General features: G+C 47.8%; 1 protein-coding gene across 1 annotated transcript in view; it reads right to left on the bottom strand.

The window, feature by feature from the left end:
• Positions 1-432: 432 nt before the first annotated feature.
• The window catches only part of Cngb1 (cyclic nucleotide gated channel subunit beta 1), a 76,864-nt gene continuing 59,928 nt past the window's right edge, over positions 433-17,368 (bottom strand). The window contains exons 34-36 of the mRNA XM_045143079.1: positions 16,759-16,905; positions 6,475-6,694; positions 433-754 (exon numbers count right to left, since the gene is read on the bottom strand). Of these exons, the coding sequence (XP_044999014.1) occupies positions 476-754; positions 6,475-6,694; positions 16,759-16,905 (646 nt within the window). The 3' untranslated portion in view covers positions 433-475. The remainder of the gene's footprint in view (positions 755-6,474; positions 6,695-16,758; positions 16,906-17,368) is intronic.

The raw sequence follows: 17,368 nt of genomic DNA, 5'->3' as shown, positions 1-17,368 counted from the left end.
TGAAGATGATGCAGATCACATGACATGTCGTCAACTACATGAACGTGCTCATTATATGGGATCTGGAAATGCTGACACAAACTTTTGCTTGAGGTAATCTTGTTATACATCATTCACATATCCTCAAAACTCCCTGCCTCAGCCTCCCAATAGCTGGGTTTATAGGTGCACACTGTCACTCCCAATGCATCCCCATCATTTAAACAGGGAGATGGATTCCTGCCTACCGCCAACCCTTCTCCTGCAGAGTTTCCCATGGTATCCAAGTCCTTCTATAAAATTTCGAAGAGGGAAGTGCTGTTGTTCTTAGAAATAACAGTCATCTGGGAGAGGCAGGGCTCTCCTGAACTTAGGACCTTGGTTTCCACACCAAGTCTGTAAGGTGTTCTAGAAGCAGGAAGCATGGCTGCTAACTTGACAGACAAGGAGGAATCTTGGTTCTGGTGGGAGCAGGCAGACAGGGGCTGGCAGTTCCTTATGCTTCTTCCTCCTTCTTCTCTGGCATCTCCACGGACAGTGTCTGCTCATCTGGATCAAGGCCTGGGCTCACCCTGATCTGCACGGAGGGCTCTGAAGGTCCAGCCGCCTCCTCTCTGCTTCCCTCTGGCTTCCCTGAAGAAGCTGGAGGTGGAGAACTTGGGGCTGGTGGTCCCTGGGGTTCTTGGGGTTCCTGGGGCTCCCTGGGAGCTGGCTGGTCCACAGTAGGCACTGGGACTGCCTCTCCCTCTCCAGAGGCTTCCTGTGAACTCTTGGCCTACAAGCCAGAATGAAAGGGTGCAGTGAGAATTACTCAAAGGATAGTGGGAGACCTCCTTGTGGCCACCCTCTGGATCTCCCTAAGTGGACATCACAAGGTGGAGGTGAAACCAGATGGGTCAAGGTTCATTAGAAGAAACAAAACGCATTAAGGGGAGGTTGAGGATGAAAAGGCCCAGCTCGATTTGGTAGAAGCTATTGGGGGTCTCTTAATTTATTTTGTAAAAATTTATTTGCAAAAGAGAGAAAAGAGAAGAGAACAGAGGAGGGGAGGAGAGTATTGGCATGGAAGAGTCTCTCTCCACTGCAGATGAACTCCAGATGCATGTGTCATTTTGTGCCTATGGTTTTACGTGGACACTGGGGAATTGAACCAGGGCCAGAAGGCTTTCCTAGCAAGTATATTCAACTGCTGAGCCATCTCCCAGCCCATTTATTTCATTAGTTAGTTAATTAGTACAGGCTTTCCCTATGTAGCCCAGGCTGACTTTGAATTTTTGTTTTTTTTTTTCGAGGTAGGGTCTCACTCTAGCCCAGGCTGACCTGGAATTCACTCTGTAGTCTCAGGGTGGCCTCCAACTCATGGCGATCTCCTACCTCTGCCTCCCGAGTGCTGGGATAAAAGGTGTGCGCCACCATGCCTGGCCTGACCTTGAAATTTTTAGGAGACCAGTTGGCCTCACACTTAAGAGCTTTCTACCTCAGAACTGGAATTACAAGTATGAGCTACCATACCTCACTCTTAGGAATATTTTAGACTTTATTAAGGACAGGAAGCCTGTGTGAAGTTTGGGTTCAAATGCAGAGGCATCACTGATTTAATAAAGGGGCAGTCACCCAGGACTCTCAAAGACTGAGCCATCTTGATACCCACTCCATTACCAGGGATGGACAGTCCTGGAGCAAGTAAGAAAACCTCTAGGCCGGGTATAGTGGCACACACCTTTAATCCCAGCACTCGGGAGGCAGAGGTAGGAGGATTGCTGTGAGTTCGAGGCCACCCTGAGACTACAGAGTGAATTCCAGGTCAGCCTGGGCTAGAGTGAGACCATACTTTGAAAAGCCAAAAAAAAAAAACCAAACAAATAAAAAACAAAACAACAATAAAAACTTCTTAAGCATACAAGGTAAAGATGATGAGGGAAGAAACACATGTGCTTTTTGGAAAGTTCTAGTGGTTCAAGTCTGCATAGAAAGAATGGGGTGAGATGCCATGAGCTGAGCTGACCCTGTGTTTAGGAACTTGGTGGCACCTGCAGCCTCTAGCCTGTGCTTGCTCCCATAGGTGTTGGGCAAGATCTGTGTATCAGAGAGGAATTGGGGAAAAACAAGCCTTTGAGGATACCTGGAACTCTCTCTCACCCCAGCTTTGCAGAAAGGGAAACTGGAGTGCTACAGAAATGGCTTAGTGAGTAAGGCATTTGTCCACAAAGCCTAGGGACCTAGGTTTGATTCCCCAGTGCCCACATAAGCCAGATGCACGTGGTGGTGCATGTGTCTGGAGTTCATTTGCAGTGGTTAGAGGCCTTGGTGCACCCATTCTTTCTCTCAAATAAATGAATAAATATAACATGTAAAATATTTAAAGAGGGCTGGAGAGATGGCTTAGCGGTTAAGCACTTGCCTGTGAAGCCTAAGGACCCTAGTTCAAGGCTCCATTCCTCAGGACCCACATTAGCCAGATGCACAAGGGGGTGCACGCATCTGGAGTTCGTTTGCAGTGGCTGGAGGCCCTGGCGCGCCCATATTCTCCCTCCCCCTCCCTCCCTCTCTCTCTCTCCCTCCGTCTTTCTCTGTCTGTTGCTCTCAAATAAATAAAGATGAACAAAAATTTAAAAAATACATTTAAAGAAAGGGAAACCAGAGAGGGAACAGCCCCAGGGGATGAAGTCAGAGAGGTCCTTAGCTCCCCAAGACCCAAGGAACAGCAGCTGGCATGCTTGTAAGGAACAGAGAGTCTTGAAGTTTACTCACATCACAGGTACTCAAAGCAGAGAATGAATACCATGGGATATTGTTTACAGTTATGGAAGTTGTCAATAAAAAATAATTTAAAAAAGGAAAAAATAGGGGGCCAGTTGTGACGGTGCACGCCTTTAATGCCAGCACTTGGGAGGCAGAGGTAGGAGGATTGCTGTGAGTTTGAGGCCACGCTGAGACTACATAGTGAATTCCAGGTCAGCCTGGGCTAGAGTGAGACCCTACCTTGAAAAATCAATAAGTAAATAAATAATCAAATAAAAATAGGAAAAAAATAAAAGAGGATGAAGAGTGGACAACATGCTCCCAGAACCCCAGGCAGCTCTGGGGACCTGCCGTTCCTTGTTCCCACGTTTCTTCACGGTTTGGTGGCCCTGTCCCACCTCGCCCTCCCACCCTAAAGTCTGACATGCCCTGCTCGGGAGGAGGCTCGAGTGGGAATCTGGAAGCATCTATAAGCGGCACGATGAGCAGGAAGGCTGGGAGAGCACCTTGTCATGTTCAGCACGCTTTTACAAAAGGCATCCTGGCTTTATCTTTACAGCCCCTTGGCCACCATGAGCCATTGGGCTCGTCTCAGAGAGCACGGGGACCTTCCCCAAGGTCACGGAGCTAGCAGGTGATGCAGCTGGGACTTGGACCCCTACCTCTGCACTTGCAGTGAAAAGCTCCTTGCATTTGCCATTCCACGCTGATTATTCTAAGATGCTGGGGAAATGCCTTGTGTCATGCAGGTTTACTTCACATCTCTGACAGGAGCAACAAACGCATCTCAGCTAAAGCCTTGCATGTTCTAAGAGAGCCTTGGGTTTAAGTCTACCCGGGCAGCACAGAAGCCAGCACAAGAGACCCCAAGTTGCAGGTTCAACCTTGACATCGATAGCTGGTGAGCAAAACAAACTCTGACAATGTCCTAGAATCCTAAGTGGCTTTGATGTCATTCACCAGACACCTGAGGTTGAATGAGCTCCAGATGGGTCCCCCAACTTATGTAGTAACTTGGGCTGAGGTCAAGTTCATTGGGCTTCTTTTTTAAAATTTATTTTACAGAGAGAGTGAGAGAAAGAGAATTGGTGCGCCAGGGCCTCAGTCACCGCAGTTGAACTCCAGACATTTGCGCCATCTAGTTTAACTCGCCCCTGCAACTTGCTATCTACTTCTGCAGCAAGCTTCCTGCGAGTGCCCGTCTCCCCCAGCACCCCCTGGCCCCAGCAGCCTTTCTAAATGACAGTGATGAGCAGACACATAAGTAGTGCAATTATTCTAATTGCCCTTCTTGGCTTTAGTCACAGAAAAAAAAGTCCCAGAACTAATTTTAATATTCCCTTCAGGTTTACGGGAGTGGGGCAGTTGGTGCCATGCCTGGCTGCGGGATTTTTCCTTTCAAGTCTTTTAAATTGTCACAGACATAGTATTCAATAGGAGACCATCACTGTCACCCGGGGGAGGGATGCTCAGGGCTCACACTCCCTCCTTCACTTCTGTCAGCACCAGGACTTCTCCCAGGGAGCCTTGACACCCCCACTCCTGATCCTGCAGTGGGAAAGTCTGGGACTCAGACCTGTGCAAACACCCTGTTGTCCTGGACATACTGAATGGTTCAGAAAGTGGCATGCGACTCAGTTGTGTCCGATCATGCTGAGTCCTGAGGACTTTTGCTTGAATCTGTGGGGTGGCTGTGCTTTTGAAGGTCTGCCTAGCGATGGGTCATCATCCAAGGAAGCGGCGATGACAGAAGGGGAAAGGAAGTCCCAGGGCTTTGATGTGCTAGGAAGCACCACACCACTGAGCTATATCGCCAGCCCTGTGGGACTTGGGACCCAATCTTATTGAGCTTGTTAATTCTGGAAACATCTGTTCTCCCATCTTGCAATTTTCCCAACCCAATTTCTTATTCTCTATGTATTTATTTGTGGTTTTTTTTTTTTTTTTTTGAAGTAGGCCTCATTTGAAGTAGCCCAGGCTGACCTGGAATTCACTATGGAGTCTCAGGGTGACCCTGAACTCACAGTGATCCTTCTCCCTCTGCCTCCTGAGTGATGGGCTTAAAGGCGTACATCACCACACCCAGCTCCTTTATTTTATTTTTTTAATATTTCTGTTTGTATGTGTGTGTGGTGTGCTAGTGAGGGTATGTGGGGAAGCAGTGGGTGTCTTCCTCCACCTCTCCCTTAATATTTTACTAAGGTAGGGTCTCTCACTTGAGTGCAGAGTTGCCTATTCAGCTAGTTTTGCTAATCAACTTCCCCTGGGGATTCTATGCCTCTGCCTCCCACACACACTGGGATTGTAGGTGGGTGCTGGGGATCTGAACTGCATTCCTCATGAGACACACACAGAGAGAGAAAGAGAATGGGTATGTCAGAAATTTTTGCCTCTTCAGATAAACTCCAGATGCATGGGCCATTTTGTACATCTGGCTTTACGTAGGTAGTGGGGAATCAAACCCAGGCCAACAGGTTTGCAAGGAAGTACTTTTAACCAGGATGTTATCTCCCTAGTCCCCCATCCAGTTTTAAATTTTATTTATTTATGAGAGAAAGAGGCACAGACAGAGAGATAGAATGGGTGTGCCAGGACCTCTAGCCACTGCAAATGAATTCCAGACACATGTGCCACCTTGTGCATCTGGTTTGTGTGGGTATTGGGGAATCGAACCTGGATCCTTATGCTTCACAGACAAGTGCTGTAACCCTTAAGCCATCTCTCCATCCCTCCCCCCCACCACACACACATCCTTTTAAAGACACAGATTTACATTGTAGTACAAGCTGGTCTGGAACTCACTATGTAGCCCAGGCTAGTTTTGAATTTGAAGCCATCTTCCTGTCTCTGCCTCCTGAGTTCTGGAATGATGAGTGTAGTCCACAATGCTTAACTTCTCAATCTAATTTAGACTTGTCTCTTATATTTGCAACAAAATGGTTACTTCCTGATATAAAAGAGGGGCAGGGGCTACAGGTAGCTCAGTGGGTAAAGTTCTTGCCTTGCAAGCACAAGGACCTAAGTTTGGTCCCCAGAATTCACATAAAATGTCCAGTGTTGAGACAAACACCTGTAATACCAGTACTGGGGAGGTGGACACAGGGAGACCTACTTGGCAAGCTCCAGGCCAATGAGATACCCTGTCTCAAAAAAGTGAATGGAGGCTGGAGATATGACTTAGCAGTTAAGGCACTTGTGTGCAAAGCCTAAGGACCCAGGTTCCACTCCCCAGTATCCATGTAAGCCAGATGTACAAGGTGGCTCAAGCATCTGAAATTTGTTTGCAGTAGCTGGAGGCCCTGGCATGCCCATTTTCTCTTTGCCTCTCTATCTTCCTCCTCCTTTCTCTCTCTAATAAATAAAAGTAAAATAAAAACTAAGGCTGGAGAATAGCTTAGTGGTTAAGGTGCTTTCCGGAAAAGCTAAAGGACCCAGCTTCAATTCCCCAGTACCCATGTAAGCCAGATCCACAAGGTGGTGCATGTGACTGGAGTTTGTTAAAATTAAATTAAAAATTAAAAAAAAAAACTTTAAAAAATTTTTAAGTGAATGGTACATGAGAGGAAGGATACCCAAGGTTGTCCTCTGACCTCTACATGCTTACGTGCATTTGCGTGTACACACACACACACACGCACACACACACACACACACACACACACACACACTAAAACAGAAGAAGGTAACAAAAAGTCTGAAAGTATGACCTGCTGTCTGCACAAACCTGCCACGGCTGGGTCCCCACTCCATTACCTGTTCCAGCAACTGCTGCTGTTTGGCAGCTGCCTCCAGTGCAGCCAGTTCCTTGAGGCGGGCTCGGAGGTGGGCCAGCTTGCCGCCTTTGGCTCCCCTGGCACCCAACTTCCCTGTTGCAGCAAGAGCAGCATTAAAGAGCTTGGGGGTGCCCGCACGTGGGGGGAGGATGAGCACGCTCTTCTCCTCCTTGGGCTTGTTGTTACTTCTCAGCATTCGCCTGAAAGAGAGCAGCACCCATTTACAGGGCAGTCACCTGCCGGGGAGGGAGCAAGACCCTGGGGTCGGAGCTGCCTCTGGTGGCTCATGACTTTAGGGAAGATTTGCTCCAGGCTAAGCCCAGTGCTGCATGCACAGATCTTATTGGATGATTAGAGTCACTGTAATAAAGTGGTGACCTAGGGATAAGAACACTGAGCCTCAGACAGGCTGATGAGCTTGCCTGAGATCACAGTTAGGACAAGCTGAAGGACACGGCTATGGTTTGGATGTGGTTTGAGTATATCTCCAAAAGGCTATGGATTGGGAATCTGGCCTTCAGCGTAGTGTTGGGAGGGGAGCATCCTGGAATCCTTCAGAGGTGGATTCTGTTGGGAAGTCATTAAACATTGAAGGAATGAAGTTGTTTTCTCTGGGACCCTGGTGAGTTCTTGTGGGAGGGGTTGTTGTAAAAGAGTCTGGCTGGGGCTGGGGAGATGGATCAGGGGTTAAAAGTGCTTGCCATGCATGCCTGATAACCAGAGCTCAAATAATCCAGGACCCACATAATTATCAGAATTCAGTACCACATACATCTAGAATCCCAAAGTGCTGACAGCAATGGGAGGACACTCAGGCAGGAGAACCCAAAAGCTCACTGGCCAGCTGGTCTGCCATTTGCAGCAGCAACCAAGAGAGAGCTCGTCTCAAACAAGGTGGAAGGAGAGGACGGGCACTTTGAGGTCGTACTCTGACCTCCACGTGTGCACATGCGTGTGCACGTGTGCATGTGGTCCTCTCCACTCTCTCTGGCTTCCTGTCTTGCCATATGATATCTTCTCCCCTTTTCTTTCCCCTCCCTTCCCCGTACCTTTCTCATGTGCCCCCACCATGATGCCACCTGCCATGGGGTGCTCACCATAGCCAAGCCAGTACCAGCACCAATGCCACTGACCCTACAGACCTGGCTTATTCCCGGCTTCAGGGATTTCTTTCTTTCACTGGGCTTTGTTTCGCAGTGTTGGGTCTTCCTGCCTGCTAGGGAAGTGCTCTGCCACTGAGACACTCCCCCACCCCAGGTGCTTCTCATAGGATCAGAAAACAGTTGGATATAGACACATTAGCAGACAGAATCAGAAATGCAATGTCCAGATGAAAACAGACTCGGAGAGTTTCCTCCCTTTTCTGCATCTTTATCATATCCCACTGTGACCATCACCAGTGTCCCGCATGTGACAGACCTATGCCATGCCAGGTCCTTCACAGGCACCCCCTCCCCATAGTCCTCCTTGCTGATGATCAGGCCTTGAAGTGATCCCCACCTCCTTCCCCCCTGAAGATAAAGGCACACATTACTTGCTCTTAACCAATAGGACACAACCAGGGAGAAGGGCCATTTCTGGATGTCTTGTGGTGAGACGCTCCCTTGCTGGCTTTAATGGAGCCACCAGACTTGCTAACGAAGGCCACGTGGCCAGAGCCTGGAATAGCCACTGGCTAACAACCAGCTGGGACCTGAGGATCCCTGATCTAGAGCCACTGGAATCCGAATTCAAGATGAGAACCCATTCCTGCTAACACCTTGTTACCAGTCTTGTATGGGGTCCAGCTAAGGCAGCCCCAGACTTCTAAATCATAGACACCAAGGCAACATGCATGTGGTGTTAAGGTACTAAATGTATACATTCTCATTTAAGTCTCAAGGGGTCCTCACAAGTAGGCCTTACTACTCAGCCTTCTCTCCAAATGGGAATATGGAAATCCAGAGGGAATAAGGAACTTTCCCTAAGCCACACAGAAATGGTAGACCTGGGGTCCAAACCTATACCTGTGACCCCACCACCCCAGATCATAATCATTACAGGCACCTCACAGTCACTACCTTGTTGGACGCTGATAATATTTCCATGACACGGAAAAGGCTAGGACTGTTATGCTCCCGAAAGCTGGGTAAACTGAGGCTCGGAGTGAGGGCCAGGAGTGACCTGCTTGAGGTTGCCAGGAAGACACAGAGGCAAAACCACAACCCGGATTGAAGCCCTGTAGCTCCTGTTTCTCTGAACAAGGGTAGAATTTTCGATCAGACAGAGCCTCTTCCTCCAACAAGGAATTTTTCATGCTATGAATATGTGATGAGTGGTCTGGCTCAAGAACAAATGAATTTTGCCTGCAATCTAGCCGGCCGAGACTACTAATTGGCAAATTCATTCATCAGGGTGCCAGCGTAACTTGTTTGTTTAGAAACGAGGCTGCTACTGGCAGCGTGTTTAATCAGAGGCGATGGGTTTAAATGGCATGTGGTGATATTAATCGCTGGAGATTTGCATTTCTCACTGGCACCCCCAGGAGATGCAGGCGCGATCATTCATCAGAGGCCCCCAGGAGCCAGCCAGCAACTGTCACCTGCGCTATTTGAGTCCATAATTCATGGCACGGCAGTTGGCAGGAAGGCTCAGAGTGGTGCTAAAATGACACAAAGGAGCTATCTAGGGAATGGCTGCTACTTTGAAACACTAAACCGGCGTCTGGACACGCACACAAGAAGGGAGTGATTCCGACCCAGCCATCAGCCCTGGAAGAGGGTGCGCCTGAGAGTTGAGCACCTTGCTTCTCGGGGGCTTCAATCCCCATCTGTAAATTGAGGGGTCTTGAACAGAATCCCACAGTGACCCTCACGGACTCAGACGCCCAGTCGTTCTGACGGTCTCTCTCCTTTGACTGGCTGAGTTCACTCACACATGACCCCCACCTCTCCTGGCAGGTCACCTGATTCGAGAACAGCCACTGTAATGGGTCAGGGCCCTCCCATTACCAAACCCTTGGTGCTGGGGGCCAGCAGCCCCTCCTCTTCTTCTGGCTGCCTGGTGCAGCACTCTACCATTAGCACCCCCAAGATGTGGAGGCATCACCAGAAATAGGGCCCTGAAGGGGGGCTGACCCAGTGGATTCACCAACCTCTACTTAACCCACCCAGAGGAGGGAGTGACAGCAGTGAGTCTGGCTTTCCAGAACCTTCTTCTTGCTGCATGAGTAAACAGTAATCAAGTCATGTAAGGTCCCTGCAAGCCCTGACTAGCAAATACAGAAACACTGCTCCAGGGGAAACGGGGCTAGGGGCCTAGCATCCTTCGCCCTGTAAGGCTCTGGATTTGTCTTTAGTCATAAAGAACATGGACTTTTGGAAGCCGGGCATGGTGGTGCATGCCTTTAATCCCAGCACTCAGGAGGCAGAGGTAGGAGGATTGCCATGAGTTTGAGGCCACCCTGAGAATACAGAGCTAATTCCAGGTCAGCCTGAGCTAGAGTGAGACCCTACCTTGGAAAACCAAAAAAAAAAAAAAAAAACAAGGCCTTTTGGGGGGCTGTGGGATGGCTTAGTGGTTAAGGCACTTGCCTGCAAAGTCAAAGGACCCTGGTTCGAATCCCCAGGACCCACGTTAGCCAGATGCACAAGGGGGCGCATGCATCTGGAGTTCATTTGCAGTGGCTGGAGGCCCTGGCGTGCCCATTCTCAGTCTCTCTCTCTCCCCCTCTTTCTCTGTCAAATAATAAATGAATAAAAATAAAATATAAAAAAAGAAAAAGGACTTTTTATGGTCTTGCCCCTGCGTGCATATGTTTCACAACACTTCGAATATAGCTGATTTGTAACAATGGCTGCACAGCCATTAACTAGCATGTAATGCTGGAGCTTGGCACACATGCAGTCTCCCGTGGTTAGGGAGGTGAGGCAGCACTTGGCACCATGCTTGGGAACTGTTGGAAACAGCAAAAACACCATTGAAAACACACATGTGACACTAAATAGGTCACAAAAGACACCTGGCTTAGAATAGATCTTAAATGTCTCCCAAAGGCTACAGGGTTGAGGGCTGGGTCACTAGCCTATGGCACTTCAGGGAGGTGGAGGAGCCTTCAGGAGGTGGGGCCTGGTATGACCTTGAAGCAGATATTGAGGTTCCAGCCCACCCTATTTCTCTCTCTCACTCCCTATCTCTCTCTGTCTTCTCCTTTCCTCCCTCCCTCCCTCCTTCTGCCCCAGACCTTGGAGGCTGAGCAGCTTCGCCTCATCACAGGCTCCCAGGATGTTCCAACTCACTGCAGGTCAAGAGCTAGTAGGCCTAGCAACCATGGACAAGAACCTTTGAAACTATGAGCCTAATAAACCCTTCTCTTGAGCTGGTCACCTCAGGTGCTTTGAAATAAGAAGGCAGAGTATCACCTGGTTGGACATCAGCAGGAACCACCTCTCTGGAATAGAACTTAATTTGTGGGCACTCCGCCCATCTGTGAGAGACCACAGAGCCTGTGAGCCCTATGGTAGTCTCAGAGCTCCCTCTCCCTCCCAACTGGCCCAAACTGAGGGTTTCCTTCAAAGGGCCTCCTCACTCCATGGGGAATTCAACCACCTGTCTCCTTCCTAGGGCACTGGCCCACACCCCCACAAGTCCCCTCCCATGAGCCAGTCCATCATGCCCTCAGGGCATGGGCAAAAAAGCCCTGGCATAATTCGTTTTGCTCTCTTTCTTCTGATGTGGACACAGGTACACTTTTCTTTGTCTCTCTCTCTATCTCTCTGTTTCAGTATTCTGTTCACCTTCCCTTTCTCTTTCTCTTTCTGTATCTCTCTCTCCCTCACTTCCCACCTGGCTTGAGCCTCCTAACCTTCTGACTGATCCATTGCAACCCATGGATCCCCTCTGCTTCTCTGTCAGTGGGCAGTGGGCTCACTCTCCTCCTCCCCCTCCTTCTCCAAAGCCATGCCACCCTGAGCCTCAGGAGCTGATTCTCTGGCTCCTTGATCTCCCCCTTTTGTACCTTTGTCTAAAGGCTCCCCCTCCAGGCCATTTCTAAAAGTGTGGTCACTTTTAGAGCCTCTGTAGTTGGGCCTACATTACACACTGAGCTCAAATAAACATCAATACACAGGACAGTCCACCTAGGGTCTCAGCCAAGCATGGTGGTGTGACATACATTCAGGTGGAAGCCAGAGGATCAGGAGTTCAAGGATGGCTTCAGCTACATAGTAAGTTCATGGACAACCTGGGCTATAGGAGACCGTCTTTAAAAACAAACAAACAAAAAAGGAACACGTGGGGTTGAGGAGATGGCTTAGTGGTTAAGCGCTTGCTTGCCTATGAAGCCTAAGGACCCCAGTTTGAGGTTCAATTCTCCAGGACCCACATAAGATAGATGCACAAGGTGGCACATGCATCTGGATTTTGTTTGCAGTGGCTGGAGGCCCTGGCATGCTAGCGCTCGCTCTCTCTCTCTCCCTCCCTCTCTCTCTGTAGCTCTCAAATAAATAAATAAAAATTAAAAAATGAACACGGGCTATTATGATTTGGTGGTTCCAGCTGGAGGCATTTTTTGTTGTTGTTGGTTTTTCCAGGTAGGGTCTCACTCTAGCTCAGGCTGACCTGGAATTCACTATGTAGCCTCAGGGTGGCCTCGAACTCTCAATGATCCTCCTACCTCTGCCTCCCGAGTATTAGGATTAAAGGTGTGCACCATCATGCCCGTCTAGAGACATTCTTATACATTGTCTCACTTAGTAGTCTTCACAAAAGGCAAAGTAAGGATACTTACATTTTTTTTAACAGATGTGAAAACTGAGGCCAGAAAAGTTAAGTCACATAACCAGTACTTCACAGGGAAGAGATCGGAGCCCCACCACCCTCCCAAGTCTATTGCATGCTTCTGCCATGTCGTATTTTCCCATTTGCTAGGTTTAAACCCTTAAGCTTAAGGTTTTAAGCCTCAGGACTTGAAATCAAAAACTGCTTTTCTAAAAATAAAATAACCTAGGACTGGGGAGTTGCTCAGCAGTTAAAAGCACTTGCTTACAAAGTCTGCTAACCCAGGTTCAATTACCCAGAACCACATAAAACCAGATACAAGCTGGGCATGGTGACACATGCCTTTAATGCCAGTACTCAAGAGCCGGGGTAGAAGGATTGCTGTGAGTTCCAGGTCAGCCTGGGCTACAGTAAGACCCTGCCTTGAAACACAAAACAAAGAACAGATGCACAGAATGGCTCATGCATTGTACATTCTCTTCTACTCTCTCAAATAAAGAAATAAAAATTTACAATACAATAACCTATTCCCCCACAATACAAAATACAGATGCTCATGCATAAATACAGCAGCGCCATTCATGACGACAAACTACTGGCCGGGTTCCCAGTGCCGGCCCCTTATGGGGCACTCAGCCGCTGTGGGGAGGATCAGGCATGGGTTTGTGCCTGGTGGAGGAAGACTCCAGTTATTTCTCATCATAGGATAAAGCAAAGTGCAAAAATAAAAATGAATCTACAGTATGTTTAAAAAAAAAACACATAGCAAAGAAAAAGTAAAAAAAAAATTTAGTGATGGGCCTACCTATTTCTGCAAAAGTAAACACAGAATGGAAAAAGCAGGAATCTGTGAGTTTGGGTGTAGCACAAGATCAGGGCCCACCTGTATTACTGAGGTAGGCAAGCATAGGGAATATAGTTAGCCACCCAGGAAGCCGTTTGTCTTGAGCAGTCAACATGCCCTTCTCCTAGATACCTGTTTGGAATCTGGGATCTCCCGCTCCACCCCACCCCTGCTTCTCATGATCAACTAGTTTTCTCCTCCCCTTAGTGACCACTCTTCATGATCAGTTCCTATTCAAACATGTTCTTAGATTGGTATATCAGGGCGCATCCAGCTTGGACTGGTTTGGGGTACAATTGCAGTAAGACAAACTGTGTCCTCAAAGTGAATTTTTTATCATGTGCATAACTGGGTTTACATTATGACTGAAATCCACTGCATCATGGGCAAAAACACTAGCAGTAGAGAAAACATTACATAACCTGAATCTGTGACTCCAACCAGAGTACTACCCAAACTGCACACCTAACAACTGGTCCATCCTCCCCTAAAAATGCTCTGAATGGGCTGGAGAGATAGCTTAGGGGTTAAGGCACTTGCCTACAAAGCCAAAGGACCCAGGTTCGATTCCCCAGAACCCACATAAGGCAGATGTACAAGATGGCACATGTGTCTGGAGTTCTTTGCAGCAGCTGGAGGCCCTGGTATGCCCATCCTCTCTCGCACACACTCTCTCTGACTTTTTCTCTCTCTCATATAAATACATAGAATTAAGAAAAAAAAGATAAAAGAAAAAAATGCTCTGAAAAGACACTTCCTGGAGCCCTTGCATACTCTTTGCCCCTTTAGCAATGTTCAAACCTTTACTATAGCTTTGCTCTGAATGAAGCTTCTTGACAACTCAGAGTAACATTATGGAGCAAGTTCAAGAACAGCCTAATCAACTTAGCTAGATGCTGTCTCAAAATAAAAAGGAAAAATAAATAAATAAAGGGGAGAAGAGAGTTTCACTTAGAGGTAGAACACTTGTCCAACATGCATAAGGTCATGGCTTCAATCCCTAGCACAGAAATTAAAAAAGGAAAAGGAAGGAGAAGAGAAAAACAAACTAAAGAGGCTAATTGAAGGGTTAATAGCTTTCCCTGAAAATCAGAGAGAACTAAAGAGTTAATAACTATCTCTAAGGCTAGAAGGCCCCAAAAGAAACATCAGAGGGGTTCAGCCTGACTCCCTGAGCTCAGATGGCCTTGAAGGACCAGAGACCATCTGAGCACCCTCCCTTAGACAATACTGGCTGAAGAAGACTATTGTGAACAAGGGCACAAATAGCTCCAAGTTCCTGATCTACTGCACCTGGTACAGTCTGTTTCTTAGGATCCTCCTTATAAGTTTAAACCCCAGCCTGGCTCAGTGCTTTAGCCTTCATCCCACGGAAAGGCTGCTGAGCCCCTCACTGTTCCTCTCGATAAACAGTCTGTCTGTAGAGGTCAGGTCCCTTCTTCTCTCTTGCTTTTTTCTTATGCTTCCCTTACGTTGATCACCTCTGGGGGCAGGTGGCAGTGAAGATGGAGTTCAGTGTGAGGGGTCCTGTGACACTTTTCTGAGAATTTGGGATCACAGTGCTCAGGAAGCTGAGACAGGAAGTTCAAAAGCTCAGGGGTAGCCCGAGCTGCAGAGCAAGCTCCTGTCTCAGCATCAACAAAGACCAGGGTGGGTGGACCCCTGAAGCAGAATGTAAATCCAGTAAATGAACCCACCGAGTTTCTACCATAGAACTGAACAAACAAATAAGCATAAGGGCAGACAAGCTTCTGAGTGTTGGGAAAGGGATTTAGAAGTATGGAAAGGGAGATTAGAATGAACCCTGGTGTTAGATTGAAACTGTTTCATAGATAATTCATCATTATCAACAGAAATATCAACACAGACATGCATGTGGATATATTCATATTTATGTACACAGGTGTGTATGTGGACATGTTTCTTAGCTGTAATCACTGAGGAGAACTAGTCTCACCTCTGTAGCAATGAGTTCTCCTAGGGATCATATTTTGGTACACATCTATCTATAGCTACACAGTAAGCTAGCTTGGAACTTGCTATGTAGACCAATCTGCAATTCTCCTGCTTCTGCCACCCAGATGATGAGACTACATGAGACACCACAGCTCATCTAGATCTTGTTTTTTTTTTTTTTCTTTAAAAAAAAAATGCTGGGCTTGGGCTGTAACTCAGTGGTACAGTACATCCCTAGCATAGGCAAGGCCTTGGGTTCCTATACCCTTCCTCCCAAAAAGAAACAAATAGTTCCCATTAAAAAGAACCGTGGGGGGCTGAGATGGCCTAGCAGTTAAGTGCTTGTCTGCGAAGCCTAAGGACCCAGGTTTGAGGCTTGATTCCCCAGGACTCACATAAACCAGATGCACAAGCTGGCACATGCATCTGGAGTTTGTTTGCAATGGCTGGAGGCCCTGGTGTGCCCATTCTCTCTCTATCTATCTGCCTCTCTCTCTCTGTCACTCTCAAATAAAAAAAGAATGTTGGGGCCTGGAGAGATGGCTTAGAGGTCAAGGCATTTCCCTGCAAAGCCAAAGGACCCAGGTTCAATTCCCCAAGACCCACGTAAGCCAGATGCACAAGGTGGCACATGTGTCTGTAGTTTATTTGCAGTGGCTGAAAGTCCTGGGATGCCTATTCTCTCTCTCTCTCTCTCAAATAAATAAATAAATAAAGTTTTCTTTTGTTTAAAAAAAAAAAAAAGGAATTCTGGCTCCTTGAACAAACTACCATTTCCAGGGATATGGTGGGACAATCCCAAGGTCAGCCAGGTTGCTGTACCTGACTGCTCCCCACCAAAGCAAGGACATGCTGAACTATGTCTGATGGGGACATCACCGAAGGCAACAAGAGTATCTTGAAGAGGTGCCCACTGGCCAACAGAAGCAACTAGAGCCTCAAAATAGCACTTGCAATAGGACGTTAGTGAACAAATGCAATCCGTGCTCATGTAAACAGGTCAATGAAGAAACACGGGAGAGAAGGGCAGGCTCTGGAGAGCGCGCAGTAGAGAGCAGGCTGCAGGCGCAGGGGAGGGATGAAGTTGACTGATGACAGTCTACAGCCAGCACAGCGATCACTCAGGGCACAAGGAGCTGAGGGGCAGACGGAAGCTCAGTGGGAGCAAAGACATCTATTACACAGTCCCAAAGACACTCCCTTTATTATCACCGAGGATAATGTAGTGCCAAAACCTTGTCCATGTGATTGAGGCGAACTCACCGTAGTGGCAGAAACTAGGACCATGTGCCCTGCCACTTGCTCTACTCCTGTCCCAAATGTACTGCCAGAAGGTAATCATCAGAAAACACCAGACAAACCCAAACTGAGGGGCATTCTACGACTTGGCTGGCCTGTCCACTGCAAGCATCTGGAAAGCCTTAGAGATAGACGCTGACAAATAGAATCTGCTGGCTCAGAGGGGACAGGCGACAGGGAGCCTAACGCAGTGCGTGACCTTAGACTGGCTCCAGGAAGGGAAAGAAGGACAGCAAAGCTGCAAGACAATTAGCAGCATTTGACTATGGATTACAGAATCTGAATACGTATTTGAATATGAATATTAAATTCATTCCAAATGTACTGCAGCTATGTAAAACTGCTGATTCTAAGACTTTTTTTTCCCCCTAAGACTTTTTTTAACTGAAAAAAGAAAATACTATGTACCTGGCCTTCTTCCGGAGCAACTTCTGAGATTCAGGATAATGTACCAAAATCTCATTCAAATCTTTCTTGTCCAGAATGAAGAGGTTGGTGAACCCATGGGCCACCACGTTGGCTGTGCGCCGGTTCCCACCCCCAACAGCCAGCAAGCTGGAATGGCAAAGGAAGAGAGGTGAGATGGTGACACCCTTGTTATGTAGTCTCAGGGTGTCCTCCAAGTATTGGCGATCCTCCTACCTCTGACTCCCGAGTGCTGGGATTAAAGGTATGCTCTACCACACCCAGCAACATATAGTTAGACAATTATTTTTCAAGGTAGTGTTTCTCTCTTGCCCAGGCTGACCTGGAACTCACTATGTAGTCTCAGGGTGATCTTGAACTCACAGGGATCCTCCTACCTCTGCCTCCCGAGTGCTGGGATTAAAGGTGTGCGCCACCACACTCGGCAACTTTGTTCATTTTTTGAAATAAAGTGTCACTGTTTTGTCCAGGCTTATTTCGGGGCTCAACTGATCCTCCCACCTCAGAATCCCTGGTGGCTGGGACTACAGGTGTGTGCCACCATGCCCTGTGACTTTGGTCTTGGTCACCTTCAACTCTCCATTCTCCACCC

Source organism: Jaculus jaculus, chromosome 1 (genome assembly GCF_020740685.1).
Source record: "Jaculus jaculus isolate mJacJac1 chromosome 1, mJacJac1.mat.Y.cur, whole genome shotgun sequence".
Lineage (NCBI taxonomy): Eukaryota > Metazoa > Chordata > Mammalia > Rodentia > Dipodidae > Jaculus > Jaculus jaculus.
Note: the sequence above shows the minus strand (reverse complement) of the source record. Positions and strands in the feature narration are given on the sequence as shown.